We start from the raw sequence: 24265 nt of genomic DNA, 5'->3' as shown, positions 1-24265 counted from the left end.
GATCATAGCTGATCATCCCCAATCAGCACCCCATTCCTGCCTTCTCCCCATATCTCCTGACTCCGCTAGCTTTAAGAGTCCTATCTAGCTCGCTCTCGCAAGTACCCAAAGAACCGGCCTCCAAGGCCCTCTGAGGCAGAGAATTCCACACTCGCAATTCTCTGTGAGAAAAAGTGTTTCCTCGTCTCCGTTCTAAATGGCTTGCCCCTTATTCTTAAACTGTGGCCCCTGGTGCTGGACTCCCCCAACATCGGGAACATGTTTCCTGCCTCTCGCGTGTCCAAACCCTTAATCTTATGTTTCAATAAGATGCCCTCTCATCCTTTTAAACTCCAGAGTATACAAGCCCAGTCGCTCCATTCTCTCAGCATATGACAGTCCCGCCATCCCGGGAATTAACCTTGGAAACCTACGCTACACTCTCTCAATAGCAAGAATGTCCTTCCTCAAATTAGGGGACCAAGATTGCACAATATACTCCAGGTGTGATCTCACTAGGGCCCTGTACAACTGCAGAAGGACCTCTTTGCTCCCTTAACTCAACTCTTGTAATAAAGACTAACATGCCATTCGCTTTCTTCTCTGCCTGCTGTACCTGCATGCTTACTTTCATTGACTGATGAACAAGGATCCCCAGATTCCATTGTACTTCCCCTTTTCCCAACTTGACACCATTTTGATAGTAATCTGCCTTCCTGTTTTTGCTATCAAAGTGGATAACCTCACATTTCTTCACATTAAACTGTATCTGCCCACTCACCCAACCTGTCCAAGTCACCCTGCATTCTCATAGCATCCTCCTCACAGTTCACACTGCGACCCAGCTTTGTGTCATCTGCAAATTTGCGAATGTTACTTTGAATCCCTTCGTCTAAATCATTGTGACTAAATCAAGTGACTATTATTTAGCTGATATGCCCATATTTTGTAGCTACATCTGACTGAGTTGATGGTGTGCACATTGGCGTGGGAAGAAAGTTAATTTGAAATTGAATAAAGTGTGTTCTTGGCTTTGTATTCTGGTTTAAATAGAATAAATTATCCAAAATTGGTGATTCGTATCTTAATTGTCTGGTTTTGTGTTAAGCATAGACTGGTTTTGTAATATATTGACATTCGTAATCAGCAATTCCTGTTGCTTCATTGTAAATTGTTGAAACAATGGTATGTCATGTGCACTATTGTCCTTGGACTGCTGTTAAAAATATTTGTTCTATTTCTGTTCCATTTCCTTGCATTATCCTTATCTCTCCATTCTGTAGAATTGATCAGGGAAAGGTAATGGAGTGTCTTTTTTTTTAAATTTGTAACTTATTTATCATTAAAGTATTAGCAATTATTGACATAATTCTAGAATTGCAGTGACTCATTCCTGCTAGGTATAGAGATTTAAAATATCACTGCAATTGTGATTTGTTTTGCAGTGATCGAGAACAAAGGGAAAGGGAGATGGCACTTGCTGATTTCCGTACAGGGAAATGTCCCGTGTTGGTGGCTACAGCGGTGGCAGCTCGAGGGCTGGACATTGAGCATGTGCAACACGTCATTAACTTTGATTTACCTTCCACCATCGATGAATATGTCCATCGCATCGGGCGCACAGGCCGTTGTGGACATGTTGGCAAAGCAATATCATTCTTTGATTCAAAAACAGACTCACCGATAGCGCGTGCCCTGTTAAAGGTCCTTTCTGATGTAAGTACTGCTGACGTTTAGATAGTAGAAAGAATGTTTAACAATATTTGCACAGTTCAAACCCCTCGGTTTTCCTTAAATTACAGTTCCCACTATATTCAGAATTAAGCCCATCAATTTTGCACATTTGGTAGGGTATTCAAAATATATTTTAAAAACAGAACCTCAAAGATGATAACCTCGGAGTTCTTCCATTGCCAGTGAATATGGGAATAGGGCATTAGCTAAATGAATGTGTTTGGAGACATTGGTGGAATCTGAATATGTGAGGACTTGAGTCCTGACGGTACCCAAACCAATGTCCATCTGAGGGTGTTTATGTTCTGCAGTGATTTTAAACTAGAATGGCAGCAGGATGAAGCTGTGTTGGGGGTGGGGGAGGGGTAGAAAAGTAAAGAGATGAAAGAGCGAACTGCCCAATGCAATAGCAGTAGGCAGGGAAATTGAGAGACGAGTAGGACCATGGTATATGGATGGGGGGGGGGGGGAGAATTGGGCAGAGATGTATGCCTAGGCCTTGTTTTTCAATGCAGGAAGCATTTGTAATAAGATGATCTAATAGCATAAATACGAATCAAAGTGGTGGGGCACCACTGTTAATGAGAAATGAAGTACATGCAAAGCTACCTGGATTCAGAACATGTAAAGTCTATTTGGATAAACGTTTAAAGACAGCTGAGAAAGAGACAATGGTTGGTGTAGTTTATCGATGTCGTGGTCGCCACACGAAAACTGGTATCAGGCAGCAAATAATGGCAATGTGATAGCTGTGGGAACTTTAATCTACCTGTGGATCGGGTTGAAAGGAGTATCTTCAGGAATACATTTACCAAGTGCATTGCGGGTAGTTTCCTTGGAGGAAACAGGCCATCTTGGATGGGGAACAAGGCAAGTTTAATAAATGCCACGGTGTAAAACATTCTCTTGGTTAATAGCATGATACAAAATTGTATTCCATTACCAACCTTGGGGTTCAATGAAGGGACTGAAATTGTTTACATTATGTATCTATGAATGGGAGGAAGAAAGTAGAAGTATATGACACAATTATGGATGACTAAAACAATAGGTTAGATGAGAGTAAAAACAAAGTTGAGGTATGCTTAGAGAGATTGATGGAAGACAAGTTGATAAATGGAATGTGATGTAGAAAGGTGTCATTCCTTTGGGCACTACAAACACCAGTATTTCAATTGCAATGGCAATAACTTGCTGAAAGCTGCAGTGTGAAGATATTTGGGAAGTTTTGTGCAGGAAATGACAGGTAATTGAGAAGGCTAAGTTGCTAGACATTATTCCTTGGTTAGAATGCAAATGTAGAGAAGTGTTACTGCAGCTGTAGAAGGCACTAGACCACATCTTGAGTAATGTGAACTAATTTGGTCCCAATTTAAAATGTGGTGTGGTTCAGAGAAGGTTATATCGGATGATACTGGGTATTCTGAGTTTGTCCTTCAAAGATTAAATAGGTTTAATCTCCCTTCATTGGAGTTCAGAAGAACTAGAAGATTGTTGGGAGGCTGGATTGTATAAATGCTGAGATGTTTCTCATGGGAAAATACAAAATCATTTGACATGATCTCAGTAAGGGAATGCTTATTATGTCGCGTCTGCGGTAAAATTTAGTCTGTCACTAATCTTTGAACTTCTGTGCAAAATAAATTACGGTGGACAGTTTATTTTAGACTGCAGTTCTAATCAGTAAAGGAATAGCGGATCGTGGGTTACAACAGGCAAGTGACCTGAGGAATGTTGGATCAGCCATGATTTATTTGAATGGTGCAGCAAACTCAGACTTAACGGCCTACCTCTGTTCCTCTTATCTTTTCAGCTTGTAACAAATTTTGTTTATCTAAGAAGGCAGATAGAAAGAAATAATAGTGTCTGCCAACAATTACAACCCAGAATGACTTGTTTAATGTTTATGGTTGTTACTGTTTCTGTAGGCCCAGCAAGAAGTTCCTGCATGGTTAGAAGAACTTGCTTTTTCTGTTCATGGGACCAGTTACAATAATCCCCTTGGAAAAGTGTTCGCTTCTGTAGATACCCGTAAGGTTAGTATGTATTGGTCAACAATAAGCTGATTTGGAACATTGCTTTCTCATACGACTACATGGCAAGTATTACTTTATTCTTACTGCCAAAGATTGTGGGCCACAACACTCAGCTTTGGCATCAACCTATATGTAGTTTGTGCTCATGGGCTTTACGTTCTACCTAGTTGGGTGTAGCTGTAATCTGCTAGTTAAGTTCAGTGTCTAACTATAGGTTTACTTTGCTGTCTGCCTGTTCTCTCTTCTTCCTCCCCTGCCAAAGAAATCCAGAATTCATAAGGAAGTGCAGCTGAATTTGTTTTGTCACCGGTATCAACTTGCATTCATGATAGTCAATTTACAAGGAACACATTTCCACAATATGATAGTGGCCAGGTGTTATTTTTGTTAGTATTAACTATTGACCAGGAAACAAAGGAATATCTCCTGTGATTTAAGCCAGTGCATCATAGGATTTATTGTGCCCACTTGATAAATCAGAAAGTGCTTCTGTTTGAAACATCTAATCTGTAAGCCGCCACCTGACATTGTCATCCCACTTCGTGCCAAAGTCTGTCGTGCACCTGAAGTTGCAACTATTTGACCAAGACCAGCGGAAGCTTTCTGAGCTACAACAGTCTGAAAGAAACAGCAAATGGAAATCTGTAATTTCACTCCTGTTGCATCATTGTACTTGATAGTAACTTGAACATTAAAAAAAATTTAGTATGAAGTATCTACCCATCCAAGTGCACGCACATTTCTCCTCTCACTGCCTTAGTCACCCTGTTTCTTACCCTCCTCCATATGTTCATCTCCTATTCCTTTTACCTCTCCCTCCCTTCCTCTAACTTTACATTTCATACCTTCTTTCCCTTACCTGACTCATTTTAGGCATCAGGTAAGGTAAAGAGGCCACCCTGACTGAAGTCCTGTCACCCCTTTGCTCCACATGGAAAACAACTCCTAGCATCCATCCAGCCAACTGAGACAAAAGCACACTGGATAGCCACCAAGTGGTCACAGGAGTGGAAGCAACCTCATCTCCATTACACAGCTACATCTCTTCACCAGATAAAAGCTGTCCAGGGTCTGACCTCCACTGAGGAGCATGGGTGAAGCTCAACAGACTTCGTACTGGAGTTGGGCGTTTCAATGCCAGCATGTGGAGATTGGATTCAATTTATTGTCATTGCACTTTTCAGTGCAACGAAATGGTTTAGCCTGCAGTCATAACATAGAATAAATAACAAACACTCAACACAGTTGGGAGATGGGGGCTCCACCAGAGTCCAGCCTGTGAATGCGGAGCAAAACAATAACCATGTCATCTCTGGGTGCCCGCTCTACCACCCACCAAGTGGAGCTCAGGGCCTGGCACTCATTGACGCAGAGGCAACCTGGCTGCTTAACACCCGGCTTGAGATCTAACTATTCCTTTGGTTTGTTTCATTCGCAAGAAGAAGACTCCTTTATTGTCTCTTCATCACCAGCTTTTCTTACTGCACCCATCTACCAATTGCACCCTCGCCTGTATCCATCTATGCTTTCCAGGCTTTGTCCCACCAAGCAGTTCTTGGGCTTTTTACTGCATTGTGGATTGTCACCATGTCGTGGTGGAGCAGCTTGTGTGGTCCTGAGATCCTGAGAGCGATGCCGTCTGGAGCTATGCTCCTGGTAGGGCCACCCACGGTGGTACGGTCGAGGGGGAGGTCTCTGACAAAGAGCAACCCAACCATGACCTCAACGGTGGAACAGGCAGAGGATGATGGCTGACCTTAGTGGAGCGTCACAACGGCTGGGAAGGCGGTTGAAGACTGCAGATGAAACGGGTGCCTGGTCGTCTTGGACTCTATACCACTGGATCCTGACCCAGATCTGTCAAGGTCCGTGTGGTGGCTGTCTGTGCACCAGTCCTCCCACGTTAAACAAAGTCACGCATGGAGAGGACAGTCCTACTCGTTTCGAGTGACGATAATGTGGCTGATTTGTAGGTTATTTGTTTGACATTTTCGCTTGTCCAACAAATTTAATATTTAAATTTAAATCCGTAATTGGAGGGCATATACTTTAATGATCAGAAAGATCTTTAAAAAATGCTATTGTGTTTTTGGAACTTTTTAAATTATAGCTATCACTGGTAGCATTTTTATTTTCAATCTCCAATGGTCCTTGAAGGTGGTGATTTACCACCTTGCACTGTTGCCGTCCTGCTGGTGATGCTATTCCCACCATTGTCTTGTGAGCAGTTCAAAGCCATGTGAGGGAGCAAAGTGGCACAAGTTGAGTCGCTGCCTCGGCCTGGTTCTATCCTGGTCTCCAAATCATTAATGTAGATGACAAACTGTGGGCCCAACACTGTTACCTGTGGCACCTTCAATTTGATATTTACCGTGCAGGATCTTGTCAAAGGCCTTAAAGTTCTCTGTCCTGCCCTGCCCTTGTCAATCTCTTCAAAAAGCTTGGTCAATTGTGAGATTTGATATTCCCATGCAGAAAGCCATGTTGACTATCCTTAATCAGTCCTTGCCTTTCCTAATGCTGGTAGACCGTGTCTAATAAAAAAAACCTAACTTTTTTGCCACCAGCCTGCAGTTCCATGACTTCTCCTTGCAGCCCTTAAAAGCACAAACGTCTTAATTCCTGGCTAAAGAATTATGCAAATATCTGCCAGGGCCGTTGCAATCTCTTCTCTCGCTTCCCACAACATCATTGGATACACCTGGTCAGACCCTGGGGATTATTCACCATAGCATCTCTTTTTGTAATGTAGAAATGTTCCAGGACTCTTAATTTCCCTTAATTCTTGGCCTTCCCTCACCATGGTAAATACAGATAAGTTCTTTAAGATCTCGCCCATGTCCAGTGACTCTTCGCACAATCGCATCTATCCTTGAGGGGATTTGTTCTCTCCCTATTTACCCCTTTGCCACCAATAGACTTGCAACCTCTTGCAATTCTCTTTGCAAAACTACCCTGTCCTCTTTTTGCCCTCATTTCCTTAAATGTACTCTACATCTTACATCTCTTACACCTGCTATACTTAAGATATTTGCTTGATCCCAGCTGCCTGTGCCTGACATCCTCTCGTTTTCCTGAGTAGTCTCAGTACCCTCGTCACCTAGGGTCCCCTTATCCTGCCAGCCTTGCCCTTTACTCTACAGGTGCATGTTGATCCTGAATTCTCCCTACAAGACTCGAAGGGCCGAATGGCCTACCCCTGCACCCATTATCTAAGACTCGACAGATTACCTGTAAATGGCTTCTCTTGATCAACCTTTGCTAGTTCCTGTCTAAATTTGCTTTGCTCCGATTGACAACTTCAATTTGCAGGCCAGTTTTTTATTTTTTTTATTTTTCCTTCATGACCATTTATGTTTGTACCTTTCTTTCCCCCACCTCCATCCTGTTAATCACTTTCCCTGTCTTATTTCCCAATGGGATGTCTAGTATTGCTCCTGCTCCTGCTCTTGCAGGGATATCTACATATTGCTTGAGAAAACATTCATTGACAGTTATCAAGGTGAGTGGCAGAATGTGGGAGAGGGGTGAGGTGGGTGTTGCAGCTAGGAAGAGTAAACGTTTTATTGGATGCTTAACAGTTACTGTGGACTTGGTAGGTCGATGGACCTGGTTCTGTCCAATTTGATGATGGTAAGGCGATGCATTGCACAGTGAGGGCAGTATGTGACTTGGAGGAAATATATATACAGGTGCACAACCTTTTATCCGAAAGCCTTGGGACCAGACACTTTTCGTAATTCAGAATTTGTCGGTCTTCGGAATGGAATTTTTTTAGCGTAGATTTTAATGGCTGGCTCAGTGGTAGAGTGCTCGGCTCATATCCGCAAGGTCGCGAGTTTGCGCCTTGATCCCGGCAGTAAACTCGGTCGCGAGTTTGAGTCTTCAATGTAGTTTTTTCTTGCAGAATAAATGTTTGTATGAAATGCAGTGTAGGAGAGGTGCACTGACTGTGTGGGCAGAACTTTGGAAGTGATTGCCCACCAGTCTAAAAAGCCGCTGTGTCTCCCTGTCCCTGGGATAGCAGGGGGCGATCAAACAGCACAATACCTCCCTCCCCCTTCAACTCCAGAGGAATCCGCTCCCTAATGGGCCGCTACGGCGACAAGTGGCAGTTTGCCCACAGCCCGAGCTGCGCCCCCTCATCCGCCACCCCAAGAACAAGACGTACCTTGCACACCATCAGCTTCTGCCCCTACGTGTTCCTCTGGAGTTGGAGCGGGGCTGGGCTGGAGTTGCTGCTGGCTGTGCGTCTCTGGGATCTCCGTGCTTGCAGTGGGCCTGGGGGTCGGTGTCCCGTTGGCCCTGACGTCTCCGGCCACCCCCCTGGACTGGAGCTGAGACTGGAAACTGTACCGCCCTCTGCAACTGCAAACAACCCCACTCTCCTGCAAGGGCGGAACGGTTCCCGTAGGATGGCAGGTGGCCGGAGACGTCAAGACCAACAGGAACCCGCTCCCCGATGGGCCCCTACGATGCCCCGAGCTGCGCCCCGTCATCCGCAACCCAGGTTCCTCTGTAGTTGGAGCGGGGCTGGGCTGGGCTGCTGTTGGCTGTGGGTCTCTGGGATCTCCGTGCTTGCAGTGGGCCTGGGGGTCGGTGTCCCGATGAGGGGGCGCAGCTCGGGGAACGGCTTCTGGTGGTCCTGACGTCTCCGGCCAGTTTGCAGTTTTCCTCTGGAGTTGGAACGGGGCTGGGCTGGGCTGCTGCTGGCTGTGGGTCTCTGGGATCTCCATGCTTGCAGTGGGCCTGGGGGTCGGTGTCCCGTTGGTCCTGACGTCTCCGGTGACAGTGCAAAGCCCCCGCGCCGGTGCAATGGGCGGGGAGCTGGAGAGGGGAGGGAAGGGGTCACACACATGGCCGGGAAGCAGAGGGGTGTAGGTGGGGTGAAACTGAAGGGAGCGACAATCTGCTGCTGCCTGCCCCGCTGAGTTAAAAAGTTCCCACGCAAGACTCACGATACACTGTATATCGTGAGTCTACCGTGGGAACTTTTTAACTCAGCGGGCAGGCAGCAGCATATTGTCAATTATTAACCCTCCCGCGCAATATACCCTCACCTTCTCTTTTATGAATGGGGATTTAGTTCCCCTTTCTTCGAGGACCGACCGGAGGTTCCGCTGTCACCTCTGCGGGCCGCCCTCGGTGAACGTTTTCAAGGACCTTTCTTCAAGGACCGAAAAAATGGCCGCTATTCGGAGGTTTTCGTTATTTGGATCTTCGGATAAAAGGTTGTGCACCTGTATATATTTTTTATAATTTTATTTATTAGAAGCAGTATACATTACAATAATATAAGCCAAAAATAACATAATACAACTTGGAGGACATATTGGAGATTGTGTTGTTCCCATGCACCTGAGGCCTTTATCCTTGCTCGGTGATATGGATTTAGGCGGTGATGTCGGAGACGACAAGGCACTAATTACAGCACATTTTGTGGTTGGTTCATACCACAGCCTCTGTTAGTGGTGAAAGGAACTAATTTTGGGTGGGGTGCAAGTCAAGTAGTTTGTTTTGAATGCCTAAGCTGCTTGGGTGGTGTTGAATCCAGGCAAATGAGTATTCTATCACCTTTATGACGTTTTCTTTATTGATGGAAAGGCTTCAGAATGTCAGCTGAATTACTAACTGCAGTATGCCCAGCCTCTGCATCCATTAAAATGTGGCTGGCCCACTGTTTCTAGTTACTGGTGATTTCCTAGAACTTTGGGACTTTTGGCAATGGTAATGTTAATCAATTTCACGAATAGTTGGTTACTTGGTGGTCTTTGAACATTTTCATGGCACAACTGCTGCCTACTGCATATTGGGGTGTTGCTCAGGTCTTGGATCCAGGCCTGGATTGGTTCATTTTTTGAAGTTTGTGAATAGAATCAAACACTGCAATTATAAGCAAACATACCCACTTTTCATCTTAGACTTTTAGAGAGGCAGCGTGGAAAAGTGCCATTCAGCTCATTGTGTCTGTGCCAACCAGCCATCACCCCATACACGAGCACTGCTACACACTAGAGACAATTTAAAAAAAATGTTCATTAAAGCACATTGACATGCAAGCTTGTACGTCTTTGGAGTGTGAGAGGAAACCGCAGCACCCAGGGAAAATCCACGCAGTCACAAGGAGAACATATAAACACGGAAAAACAGCATGTATAGTCGGGATCAAACCTCTGGATCGAGTCTCTGGAGCTGAAAGGCGGCCACTCTACCGCTGCACCACTGTGCTGCACCATCTGGCAATGGAAAATACTTTCTCAAAACAATTGAAGGCTGGTCTTTAGATACTGCTCTAAGGAAGTCCTGCACTGATATCCAGGGTGGGGATTATTAGCCTTTAACGCCCATTATGCTAGATTCAAGCCTGCTTGCACAGACGGCCTGCTCTGCTGCATTTATTCACTGCAAATGGCCTTGAGCAGCTTTGCTTGTAACTTTCTCCCTTGTCTCTGATCAGTCCACAAAGTTAATTAGACAACTTTACCTCTTGTGTTTAAGGTCATTGTTTACAGATTCTGCTGCTTTCCTTCCTCGTCCTAACACTTCTAGCAGTGAATTTGCATTTTTCTCCTGTCTTTTCCCAGCTCAGTTTATCTGTGTGGGTTCTTTATCTGCCCACCAAACTGCAGATCATAAAACATCAACAAAAATGAGGATGCAGAAATTATCCTTGGCAAAAGCACAAGTTAATTTGGTTGTTGTGAAAACTCTCTTCATCCACTTTCTCCTTGTCCGTTACAGATTGCCCATTAACTGGTTGAAGAGAAGCATAGTAGGTGGATTGACTGATCTACTCGATTCTTGTATTCTTGAGGTTTAAGTGGTAAAATTCTGGTGCTCAGATGAATCCCTTTCCTAACAAAGGTTTAACATCCAACTAAATTGCTAATTGATAGAAGTTCAGCATCTCGACGAGAAGGTCAATGGGAGTTAATCAAATCAAATTGATAAAGCAAATCAAGGCTTGGGTTTGCATTAAGGTGTAATAAATGTAATATGCCTGAAATGTTATTTCTTTACTCGTTTCATTTTTTGACTTATCGGAAGAAAACAAGACAAAATTGCGCTGCTTTGCATTGATTTAAAATTGATCAATTTGGTTCCTTCAAACATGCTTACTGGTAATAAAATTGTATTTCTGTACACGTGATAGTACATCGTTGAGGTTATAATCTCCTGACAGTCCTCATTGTGCAAGTGGCTGCTTGAGCAGTTTCCAAACTTTCAATTATGATGAAGCAGTTTCTGCATTTGCTGTCTATTTCTAAATTCTTGTACATAGTGAATAGCTGAATGTATTTGTACTTGCAACTAAGTTTGATCACAATATCTTGAAAATCACTTAACTTTGCATGCTGTGTGCAAACAGGATGGAAATCTATAAATTTCTCTAAAATGTTGCTCTTCATGAAATTCAGTATCTCGTGTTGTGGGAATGATTCTAAACCAGAATGGCATTGGGTTATGTACGTGGTTAATGTGCAATGTCTGTTGCATAAGTCCAGGATAGAAACTTGTGAACACTTGATCAAACTAATGTTATTACTGAAATTTCTACTTTCCATTTCTTCAGATTAATTACTCAGTTCTGCCAGACCCGATAGCATTTTGCAATTGTCAGTCATTGCAATGTATTTGTTGTAATTCAAGATATCATTGCATGTTTTCAGCACTCTGAATTGTACACTTATGATGACTGATCTTTCCTTTCTCTTTCTTATAGGGTTTGGGTGTTAACAGAAACTTCAGTGGCTTTGAAGCAAATGAACCAGTGACTTATGGTGGAAATGAAGATGTATGGGAATAATGTTAACATTTAGAACTTTAAATCAATGTCCACTAAGTGTTATACAAGCTTTTCATTGTTCACTTGTTTTGTAGGGAGTTAATTTCTAAACTTGTATTTGCAAATTTGTTTTCATATTTAAGTTGTATCACAGTGGTCGAATATTACAATGTTGATCTATTTATTTTGGTTATCTGTATGACGGGGAGGGGGTGGAATAAGATTGCAATTGCTTAAGTAAATTGTAAAGCTAAATGTCTGGAGTCCTTATTTTCTTGTGCAGTCTCTGGAGAGCAGTATTTATGAGACGGTGTAGCTACTGATAACGCGGTATTAAGGGACATGGATCAGAGATGTAATGTATATAACTAATTACAACCCTAAATGATAGCTTTTACAGATCACCCTGAGCATTCAAAGTGTAAATTTAGGTATTAAAGTAGATGAAAGTATATCCACCAGTTCTGCAAGTTGCGTAACATGCCTGACATGGGCAATCTGATGAACTGGAGGCTGAACTCATCGTCTAATATCACTTTTGAGTACAGTTTTCTGCTGACTTGACTAAATGTTTACCCAGGAAGGAGAAATCAATATTTATGGGACTGCTGTATATACTATGCACCTTTGCCTAAGAGTTGTCTCCTCTGCAGCACCATTAAGAACACTTAGATTTTACTGGGGCCAGATTTTGAATTTGTCCACCTTCAGAATCAAGTTTTGTAAGAAAATAAATCAGAAGCAGAAGCATGATATTAAACTCTAGACACTTGGATAAGCAGTTTTGGATATTGGCTAAAATTCAGGTACAAAATTGTGTGTGCATAAATCAGAAGAAATAACAGTAGCACCATTATTGATTATATATTAGACCTTGCACACTTGGGAAATTCTGCTGTACTATTTTGTTCTCTTCTGTACCCAACCATTTATTTAATCCCCAAACTCTGGTACTTTGTACTGTTATTGTGGGACATATTTGCAATGCAGTTGCATCATTCAGGAGTTTGCACTCCAGCTGAAGCACCATTAGGCCGTGTAAAGTTTTGCCCATCCTACTACTGTAATAGGAGTATAGCCAGGTGAAAATAGCGGATTGATTATAGTTTTTTTAATGAATGGGAATTGGGTAAGGGTTGAATAAAACTTTTAAAATGGTTTCAGCAGGTGCTTAATCTGACTTTATAAATCTTATTTGCTACATTTATTTTAATGAAAGAAATAAAGGCACTAAAATCTGGATCAAACGAATGCTGGAGGCATTCAATGGCTCAACCAGTACATGTTGTGTCAAAGGTCTTGAACCAAAAGGTTGACTCTTTACTTCCACAAATGCCATCTGACCTCCTGAGTTCCTCCAGCAGTTTAGTTTTTCTGGTTAATTAAATGTGGTCTCTTAGAGCAGTGCAGCAATAGGGTTGCTGTCGTACAGCAACCCTATTGCTGCACTGCTCTAAGAGACCACATTTAATGGTCTGGATTTGATTTTGACTATAGGTGCTGTCTGTACAGAATTTGTATGTTCTCCCTATGACCCAGTGGGTTTTCTCTGCATGCTCAGGTTTCCTCCCACACTCCAAAGACCCATAGGTTTGTAAGTTAATTGGCTTTGGTAATAAAATTGGCCCTAGTGTGCAGTGTCATAAGGAATAGGAGTAGAATTAGGCTATTTGGCCTATCAAGTCTATTCTGCCATTCAATCATGGCTGATCTATCTCCTTCCTAACCTCATTCTCCTGCCTTCTTCCCATAATCTCTGACACCAGTACCAATCAAAAAATATCTGCTGACTTGCTTCACATCCTTTCCTTGGCAAATAATTCCACAGATTTACCACCCACTGACTAAAGAAATTTCTCCTCATCTTAAAATAATATCCTTTAATTCTGAGGCTCTGACTGCTCGTCCTAGACTCCCACTCCACATCAACTCTATCCAAGCCTTTAACTATTCTGTATTCCACTACCAATATTTCAATTGAGTCCTCTCCTTCGTCTAAACTCCAGCGAGTTCAGGTCCAGTGCTGACAAACGCGCATCATAGGTTAACCTCATTCTTGGGATCATTCTTGTAAACCTCTGGACACTCTCCATGGCCAGCACATCCTTCCTCCGATTTGGTGCCCAAAATTGCACACAATATTCCATTAACCAGCACTTTATAGAGTCTCAACATTACATCCTTGTTTTTGTATACAAGCCCTCTTGGAATAGCCTAATTCTACTCCTAGCACTGCGTTTGCTTTCTTTGCTACCGATTCCACTTGCAGATTAACTTTTTGGGAGTCCTGCACCAGCACTCCCAAGTCCCTTTGCACCTCTGATTTCTGGATTCTCACCCCATTTAGAAAATAGTCTATGCCTTTATTCCTACTACCAAAATGTATGACTCCACACTTTGCTACACTATATTCCATCTGCCACTTCTCTGCCTGCTCTCCCAATCTCTCCAAGTCCTTCTGCAGAGTCACTGCTTTCTCAATACTACCTGCCCCTCTACCTATTTTCGTATAATCTGCAAACTTTGCCACAAAGCCTTCAAACCTCTCGTCCAAATCATTAATATACAACGTGATAAGCAGCATCTCCAGCACTGACCCCTCCACTAGTCACTGGCAGTCAACCAGAAAAAGCCCCCTTTATTGAAACAGTCTTCTCGCCAGGTCAGTGTTAGGGTAAACAATGCTCAGTGGGGCAAAGCGCTTGTATCTCAAGTCTGAAGAGTAGCCACTTATTGCTGTTACTCAATGACATATATTCCTATCCCTCAAATATTGTACATTATCATAGAGGAGGAGCTTAGCTGCAGCAGTCATGTAAATATGTCCGGAAAGGCATCTCAAAGACTGCAATGAAGAGTGTTGGTGCTCCAGGGTTACCTCGGTATTAGATGTGGGGAGAAGATTTACTCTATTTACCTGGATGAATGCTACTGTGGAAACATGCCGGAAGCTTGGCATTCTGGGCAAAGTTTTTCATTGGTACACCTTACAGCACTTTAAACACAGTCCATTTTCAGCACAGTGACTTTTCCATAACACCAATATTTGGTGGGGTGTGGGGGGTGGTGTTGGTTGTGACTGGGGTAGAAGCTGGCAGATAATAGGTGAGAAATGAGCTGCAGATACTATATTTTTAAACGCGACCCGAGTAACACAGCTGGCCTGGTGCCATCCCTGGAGATTGATTGATCATAGGTTTTAACCTACTCAATCTTTGGATCATTCTTGTAAACCTCTGGACCTCTCCAGGGCCAGATTCCTCTCGCGTTGGGAGCCTTTAGACTAATGAGGAAGGCGGGATTAGTTGGAGAGGGGATGATGAGCAGATGGAACTGGGTGGGATGAACAAGGGGAGCAAAAAATGTATAAGTGACTGGGAGAAGAATGCGGGAAGGTTTTGGGAATTTGTAATTGGAACATTCCTATTCAGTGGTTGGGACGGAACCGCATTTACAATGGTGAGATAAATTGGATGTCAGAAAGAGTTCTGTGGAGCACATGCGCCCTGTCTATACAACCTCTCATGCTTCTTATTTCACACCATTTTAACTCCTTCCCACTCCCACAATGACCCGTTTGTCTCCCGCCTTCCTTAATGCTATGATGGGGCGAAACACATATTGGAAGAACAACATTTCATATTCTGCTTGGGTCCCTTGCAACCCAATGGTATGAACATTTAATTTTCTAATTACAGGCCATGCACGCCCCCGGCATTTTTCTGCACACGCTTACCCATCCACCTCCTTCGCTTTTCTGTTCACCAATCCCATACCCTTATCCCCATCCGGTTCCATCTGTCCAACCTTACCATCACCCACCCCCCCAAAAAAATATCTGGTTCCACAAGCCAGCGACCAGTCTCTATCCCCCTTCCCCCCGTATTGTCATACGCCAACAACATGTCCTCTGTCCTAATGCGCGTTCTCCCAAAATATCGACCGGGACCATTTGTCACCACAGATGCTGCCTGACCTGCTGAATACTTCCAGTGTTTTGCTTTTTTTTGTTCCCGATTCCAACATTTGCTATCTCTTTAATCTTAATATCGCAGCGATTTTTTGCCTGGCTCTCTGGACGGCGTCTCCCAATTTCATGATTTCTCCCACATGAGCACATGACCTCCAGGCTTCCCTTCCAAGCCTTAGTTCTACACTTCATTCCTGCTGGGGCGAAATTCTGAAACTCTCCGCTAAAACACAGCGGGAATATCATCCAAGAGACTTCCGCGCTGTCAAAGGGGTGTCTAACTGTCGTCTTGAAGGTAACAATCCTAAAATACATTTAAAATGATTCAATCTTTTTTGTTCTTGGGGATAGACTTGCTCTGGTCTCAGAGAGTAGTAATTCAATTGATTGGAGAGAACTGTTCAACGCCAATCATTGAATCATTTATTACTTAATTTCCCAGTTTTCATAAACTAACTGATTTGGAAATATAATCTTCATTGCGCATCAGATCAAATCTATTTCTGTCGAACTCGCCGTCAAAATCTATATCATTAACCGATGTTGTAAATCTGCAATGCATCAGGAAGCGAAATATGGAAGAGATACTGTTTTCAAGAAAACTTGAGAACTGACGGTTGATAGTTTGACCCTTTGTTTTTAGGAAATTCCCCAATAGGAATATATCCAACCAGTTCCTTGGAGATCTGGGAAGAATTAATCCATCGAGTAACCAATGCCCCCATTAAACTGTTTCATTATTGGTCATATTCATTTCCCTGACTTCCTCACTTTTCCACACTCAGCCTGCTTGAGTAGCGTCTGAAAGATTTCTGCTGTTGCTGCTTTCCGAGGAATCCTATTTCGTGTTGCTACTTGCGCAGATGCACGGCTTGCTTTAAAGGTACTGTACTTGTTCCTTATGGAAACGCAATTACTTTTTCTCGCCTGGTAACTGACACGCTTTTCAACTCTAAACTCTGTTTTGTACTTTATATGCACCCGATTTTCGACAAACCCTAAGAAAATACTTGTTACTTAGGCCAGTAGTTTTGCATTGGTGCTGCCTAATGATAATGCAGATTAGGAACGCACATTTTCCCCGTGACATTTTTTTTGGAGTGCAGTGATTTGCTTTCTGACGGAATACAATGACATCGGCAGTTTTCGTTTAACGTTACACTGATGTTGAATTCAATGCACTGACATGTTTTATGCATAAAAAAATAGCTCAGGGGATGTGGATGTTACCTCCAAGCCCTAGATGTTTTTGTTATGCCTCGAATGTTCTGAACTAGACTGCTGGTCCATTTTAGAGGATAGGGAATGATCAACAATATGGATCCTATAATTGCATGGAGGCCAGATTTTGTATCCGAAAGAGCATCCTCTAACACCATTTACTTTCTGAAGATTCCTCACCAGATAAATGAAGATTCCTCACCTCACCTTCTTGATACTGCTCGGCATTCCAGCATATTTGACCTCGTGACAATACTAAAGCGATGTACTGCACCGGAGGTGGAACAGCGAAGCTTCATCCTATATTTCCATAGTTAATATCTACTGGACAAGGCTTAAAGAAAAGCTATTATGCCTTTCATGACTCCAAAGCACCGCAAATCCAATGGATTGTTTTTTTTTAAAGCATAATTGCTTTAGAATGAAGGACGCGGAGCAGTCAGAAAGCTCCCATAAACAGGAATGTGATGATGATCAAAATAATCTGTTTTAGTAATGTCCGAGAGACAAATATTGGCTGTGCCAGTGTAGATTATTACTCTGCCCCAGTCAGAAACAATGCCATGAGGCTACCTGGACCATCAAATCCATGCCAACTCCTAGCAGAGCAATCCCATCAATTCCCCCTCTTGTTTCTCTGTATCCATGCAACTTATTCTCTCATACCCTCATCAATTCTGCTTTTAATTATTTTGTGATTAATCTGCACTCGGGGACAATTTACAGTCATGGAGTAGCTGATCAGCAGATATTTGGGATGAAATCAGAGCATTGGGGGGAAATTTTTTGATTAATATGAAAGGTTCTCAACTGAAAATAACTTAATATCCCATTTCAGAGCTGTCTGATCAGCTGGGCTTTACCACTTTAAAAACATTCTCTAAGGTAACACATTCTGTATTGTATAAGAACTGGACGGCACAGTGGTGCAGCAGTCCAGTTGCTGCCTTACAGCGCCAGAGACCCGGGTTTGTACGTTTTCACCGTGAATGCCTTGGTTTTCCCCGGGTACTCCGGTTTCCTTCCACTCCAAAGACCTGCAAGTTTGTCGGTTCATTGGCTTCAGTAAAAATCCGAAATTGTCCTTAGTGTGCATGGTCTGTTTCCACGCTGTATCTCTAAAACTAAACTGCAAGTTATATGAGTAAAATAAAGAAGTAAAGTAACTTGAAATCAAAAAAATTGTTTTAATTATTATTCATTCATTCATATCATTCATTTCTGAAATATCCTGTAGGGAATTATGTAAAATATGACATGGATCCCAATTAATACATTTTTATTTTATATTTATATTTTAATCCCTCTAATTATCTCTACTGCAACAAAATGCTTAAATGGATAGATGGACCAGGATTTTAAAATAAATCCTGTGTTTGAAATATTTTTCATCTTGAATGAATATTGAATGAATGAATAAGTGAATGAATAAGTTTATTGGACAAGTATTCACATACAAGGAATTTGCCTTGGTGCTCTGCCCACAAGTGACAACATGACATACAGTGACAGTTAAGAATGACACATAAAACATTAAACATTAATAAAAAAACTTTATTGATTAAACATGTGCATTAAATAATATACCAGGGCAAAATGAGGCTACAGATTTTTGGTTATTGAGTAGAGCTACTACTCGTGGAAAAAAACTGTTTTTATGTCTGGCTGTGGCAGCTTTGACAGTCCGGAGTCACCTTCCAGACGGAAGGGATTCAAAGAGTTTGTGGCCAGGGTGAGAGGGGTCAGAGATGATCTTACCCACTCGCTTCCTGGCCTTTGCAATGTACAGTTCGTCAATGGAGGGAAGGTTGCAGCCAATAACCTTCTCAGCTGATCGGACGATTCGCTGCAACCTCCGGATATCGTGCTTGGTGGCTGAGAATGATGGAGAAGGTGAGGACAGACTCTACGATGGCCGTGTAGAATTGGACCATCGTTGCCTGTGGCAGATTGTGCTTCACCAGCTGCCGTAGGAAGTACATCCATTACACGAAGGGCAGCTGCGGCTCGCCTGCAGTCCGTCTGTCTTTTCCTTTTTTTGTGTTTCTTTTGTCATGTCAGACGTATGTTTTAGTTTATTTTTAGCTGTGTATGTGGGGGCGGTGGGGAAACTTGTTTTAGTCTCTTCCTTCGGGGGGATGCGACCTTTTCTTTGTTGTATCTCCGTCTCCGTCTGCGCTGAGGCCTAATCGCGGAGCTGCCGGCCTCCAACTGGGACCAACCTCGGGGCTCCGGAGGCAGAGTCAGGACTCACCATCGCGAAGCTGGCCAATTTCGGGGCTGTGGTGGCGTTGCGGCTGCGGCCCGACTTCGAAGCCTCAGAGGCTTCGGCCACGGGCCCAGTGGACGACAACATTGGGAGCTCGCAGATCCCAGGTTGGTGACCGATTCTCCGGAGCTCCTGCAATAACAGCTTCATCCGCTGGACTGGAGGGTGGCAGCTTCGTCCGCCCCGGGCTGCAGAGTTTGAACCGGCCCGTTCGCGGAGCTCGGATTCGGCCGCGGGACTTACCATCACCCGACGGGGGGCTCAACATTGAAAACCTGGATCGCCTCAACGCAGAGGGAGACAAGCCAGGAAGAGCTGAGACGTTAAGACTTTTTGCCATCGCAGTAAGGAGGTGCCTGGTAGACTCTCTGTGGTGGATGTTAAATTGTGTTCATTGCGTGTTCTGTTATTCTATTTTCTGTATGTCTGCAAGTTATCCAATTTTGTTCAAACATTTTTTTGAATGACAATAAACTCAACTCAACTCAACTCAACTTTTTAACTGTGGTGGCCCCCCATTTAAGGTCCTTGGAGATGATGGCTCCCAGGAACTTAATTTGTAATTTGTAAGGAGGAGCAGCACCTCATATTCCGTGGAGGAGCAGCACCTCATATTCCGCTTGGGCAGTCTGCACCCCAGCGGCTTGAACATTGACTTCTCCAATTTCCGGTAGCCCTTGCTGTCTCCTCCCCTTATCAGCTCTCCCTCAGCCCTCTGGCTCCTCCTCTTCCTTTCTTCTCCCCCCCCCCCCCTTCATCAGTCTGAAGAAGGGTTTCGGCCCGAAACGTTGCCTATTTCCTTCGCTCCATAGATGCTGCCACACCCGCTGAGTTTCTCCAACACTTTTGTCTACCTTTAATTTGTACTTCTTGATGAATTAGCATCCATTGATCACATAAGCATGTACACAATTTAATTAGCTCCCAAGATAATTACCCATTTTTAACATTTTCTAACGATATGGATAAGGGAATTTGATGCTGACCCATGAAGTGCGAACCTGTAAAATCATTCTAAATAAGTAAATTTAGGCCGTGGGCTGAGCATCGAAAATGTGTCCCGGATTTGAAATTTGGCACAGATTTAGATAAAACATAACTAAGAAGGAATTCATAACTCGTCAGTGTCAAAAGTTGAACACTAATTAATTAAGCTAATTAGAAAATTAGATCGAAAAAGTGAGCGCCATCTAGTGCTCAATGCTCATATTACTCTATGGGGAGCCTAATTCGTGCTGCGGTCTATTTAAATCATATATTATTATTCTGACTGAATATGACTGAAATAATATATAATTATATATAATAATTATATGATATAAAAATAATATAATGAATATAATTGTGAGTGTGTATGTTGAGTGAGACTGCCGCAGAGGTCCTGGGTTTCACCGGCTCCTGAACCAGCCTAATTAATGGGTGAAGGCTATCCTGTGGATTCCCCCGTTTACTGAACCCCGCTGACTGCCAATGGGCAGAGTGGGGGTCACGGCCATAGTGGGACTGGGGCAGTGCCAGGCTGGGGGAAGGCTAAGGCAACTTCCACTGAGAGGAAAATGCCTAACCCTAACCCTAACTCGCCCCCCTTCCAGAGCTGTCCATGGCTGGAGCTGGAGCCACTTTGGGACCGGCTGCGGGCTCCATAAGTGTGGCCGCTCAGCGCGTCCACTTCGGCCAGCATGCCCTTCTGGATCATCATGCTGATGATGGTGGGGAGCAGCACTGCCCTGCACGCCGCCCGCAGCACCCCCATAGCGCCGGCTCCATCAGTCCACCCGCTCGATCGCTGCAATACCGGCCGGCCGACAGCCCGACAGCCCGACCGACCCCTCACAGCACCCACCGGCTGTCCGACAGCCCAACCGACCCCGCACAGCACCCACCGCCCTACTGACTGACTGACAGCCCGATCGACTGACTGATCCTAACCCTAATCCTAATCCTAACCCCAGCTCTACATTTTTATTTATCATTTTTATTTAACAGTTCACATCATAACTTTACAACGATAAATCAGTTGTTAAACAAAATGATCAGCAAGGTCAGCATTACCTTTATGAAGGGATGAAGCTGTTCTTGAGTCTGGTGGAGCGCGTTTTAAAGCTTCTGAACCATTTTCTCGATGGTAACGGGGAAGAAGGAATGACTGTGGGGCAATGTGATTATGTTGGCTGCTCTTCTAAGGCAGCTTCAAGTGTGGATAGAGTCAATGTTGGGGAGTTTGGTCTGTGTGATGGAGGGGGCTATATCGACAACTCTGCAATTTCTTGTGGTCTGGGCAGAGCTATTCCCAAACCAAGCTGTGATGCTGTGGATCTCATTCTAATATCTAATAGTAAGTTGTTAATTTTGTGTTTGTAGCTAGAATCCCAACAATTATAAATGGCTTTTTAAGCCTTTGCGTGGACGTCATTCTAATTTTATGCAAGTTTGGAAGCATTCCAAGAAGCTACACGGCTTACATTTTAAATCAGACATTTGTTCATTATTTGGATTTATTTGCCAGAATAATGATGCCTTTGGTAATTATAATATATTAATAAATTGGATTTGATAGTTACAAAGTATTTGTAATAGTAACATTTAATTTATCATAGTAACTTTTGATTTCCAGTTTATATTAATGTAGTTAGCAGGATTATCAACAGGAAGAAAGTAAAAAAAATGAGAGGAATTACTGGCACCGTAATTGCCTATAAGGGAGAGCAAAGGGGAACTTGTTTGCACTATTTCCTGTTCTTATCAAGATGATAATTGAATTAAAATAGACTTTTGGAGTAATATGGTTTCAAAATCTTTATAGCTATATGTGGTATAAATGTTAGAATAAATGTATTGAACATAACCAGCTCCATTAAGGTTAACATTTAAATCCTGAGTATGAGACTGTCGACTAATGATAGAAACATAGAAAATAGGTGCAGGAGTAGGCCATTCGGCCCTTCGGGCCTGCACCGCCATTCAATATGATCATGGCTGATCATCCAACTCAGTATCCTGTACCTGCCTTCTCTCCATACCCCCTGATCCCTTTAGCCACAAGTGCCACATCTAACTCCCTCTTAAATATAGCCAATGAACTGGCCTCAACCACCTTCTGTGGCAGAGAATTCCAGAGATTCACCACTCTCTGTGTGAAAAATGTTTTTCTCATCTCGGTCCTAAAGGATTTCCCCTTTATCCTTAAACTGTGACCCCTTGTCCTGGACTTCCCCTACATCGGGAACAATCTTCCTGCATCTGGCCTGTCCAACCCCTTAAGAATTTTGTACGTTTCTATAAGATCCCCCCTCAATCTTCTAAATTCTAGCGAGCACAAGCCGAGTCTATCCAGTCTTTCTTCATATATAAGTCCTGACATATGACTTTAGGCAATCATGAGCTGCTTCTAATACCCACCAGTCCATTGACAATTGACATTTAAATAAATTCATCAATCCTCGGCTTAAAGTTAGTCATTTAAGGATAGATTGAAACACTGCTCTCCATTGTTGATAGACACAAAAAGCTGGAGTAACCCAGTGGGACAGGCAGCATCTCTGGAGAGGAGAAATGGGTGACATTTCGGGTGGAGACCCTTCTTCAGACACTGTTGGATGTTTTTGTGAAATGGACCTTTGATTGGCAACTGTATTAGATATAAGCTTCAGATTTGTTTAAGAACAGCAGATATAATGTTAGTAAGGCCTCGATACATTCTATAATATAAATGGCTGGACAGACTAGCTGTGAGAACTGCAATTTGACTGAGTGGCAAAGCACAGTATTGACATGACATATGTTCAGTCTGCAGAAACATTTAGCACAGGAACAAAATGTCTTCAGCAAATCCTACACTGATGGTGAGCAAAACCCCACAATGTACAGGAGTAAATCAATGGGTTTGGCAGCATCTCTGGAGAACATGGACAGGTGACCTTTCAGGCGGGAATCCTTCTCCTGCTGCTCCCTTGCTCTTCAACACTTTGTCCTGCAGTGATGTTGTTGAGTTCAGGACCCATACAGAACTGGTGAGTTCTTCATATTTAGCAAGTTTATCCTGTTTCACACCTATGCACAATTAGATGTGGACTTTGGGAGCTGGAGACCTCTGGGAATTAATAAACACAGAAAAATAGGTGCAGGAGTAGGCCATTTGTCCCTTCATGGCTGATCATCTAAAATCAGTACCCCATTCCTGCTTTTTTCCCCCATATCCCTTGATTCCGTTAGCCCCAAGAGCTAAATCTAACTCTCTCTTGAAAACATCCAGTGAATTGGCCTCCACTGTCTTCTGTGGCAGAGAATTCCACAGATTCACAGCACTCTGGGTGAAAAATGTTTTCCTCATCTCAGTCCTAAATAAGTCCCCTTATTTTTAAACTGTGATCCCTGGTTCTGGAGTCCCCCAAGATCAGGAACATTTTTCCTGCATCTAGCCTGTCCAATCCTGTAAGAATTTTATATGTTTCTATAAGATCCTCTCTCATCCTTCTAAATTCCAGTGAATACAAGCCCAGTCGACCCATTCTATCATCATATGTCAGCCCCACCATCCCATGAATTATCCTGGTGAACCTACGTTGCATTCCCTCAATAGCAATAATGTCCTCAAATTAGGAGACCAAAATTGCACACAATAATCCACATGCAGTCTCACCGGGGCCCTGTACAACTGCAATAGGACCTCCTTGCTCCTAAACTCGCAATGAAGGCCGACATGCCATCACCTTCTTCACTGCCTGCTGTACCTGCATGCCTACTTTCAGTGCCTATGTACAAGGACACCCAGGTCTTGTTGCACCCCCATTTTCCTAATCTGACACCATTCAGATAATAATCTGCCTTCCTGTTCTTGCCACCAAAGTGAATAACCTCCCATTTATCCATGTTATACTGCATCTGCCATGCATCTGCCCACTCACCCAACCTATCCAAGTCACCCTGCGGCATCATAACATACTCATTGCAGCTCACACTGCCACCCAGCTTTATGTCATCTGCAAACTTGGAGATGTCACATTTAATTCCCTCGTCTAAATCGTTAATATATATTGTAAATAAGTGGGGTCCCTACACCGAGCCTTGCAGCACCCCACTAGTCACTGCCTACCATTCTCAAAAGGACCCGTTAATTCCTACTCTTTGCCAACCAGTTCTCTATCCATGTCAATACCCTACCCCCAATACCATGTGCTCTAATTTTGCACAATCATCTCTTGTGTCTAATTCTGCACACTAATCTCTTGTGTATGCCAGGCCTGTAGTATATTGAATATGTGAGGGATAAA

General features: G+C 43.2%; 2 protein-coding genes across 14 annotated transcripts in view; both read left to right on the top strand.

Annotated features, from left to right (window-relative positions):
• The window catches only part of ddx4 (DEAD-box helicase 4), a 78100-nt gene extending 66310 nt beyond the window's left edge, over positions 1–11790 (top strand). For all 11 annotated transcript variants that reach the window (XM_033030458.1, XM_033030449.1, XM_033030439.1 and 8 more), the window contains 3 exons: positions 1425–1695; positions 3642–3749; positions 11473–11790. In XM_033030458.1, the coding sequence (XP_032886349.1) occupies positions 1425–1695; positions 3642–3749; positions 11473–11556 (463 nt within the window). In that variant the 3' untranslated portion in view covers positions 11557–11790. The remainder of the gene's footprint in view (positions 1–1424; positions 1696–3641; positions 3750–11472) is intronic.
• A 3819-nt stretch (positions 11791–15609) lies between these two features.
• Positions 15610–24265, top strand: part of LOC116979018 (interleukin-6 receptor subunit beta-like) — a 75728-nt gene continuing 67072 nt past the window's right edge. For 2 of the 3 annotated variants that reach the window (XM_033030427.1, XM_033030402.1), the window contains exon 1: positions 15610–15800. The gene's annotated coding sequence lies outside the window, so the exon portion shown is untranslated. Of the gene's footprint in view, positions 15801–15945; positions 16389–24265 lie in introns of those variants that run through there. The other variant, XM_033030411.1, reaches the window with a different exon arrangement.

The sequence above is a fragment of the Amblyraja radiata genome, chromosome 1 (assembly GCF_010909765.2).
Source record: "Amblyraja radiata isolate CabotCenter1 chromosome 1, sAmbRad1.1.pri, whole genome shotgun sequence".
Lineage (NCBI taxonomy): Eukaryota > Metazoa > Chordata > Chondrichthyes > Rajiformes > Rajidae > Amblyraja > Amblyraja radiata.
This window is presented reverse-complemented; position numbering and strand designations above follow the sequence as displayed.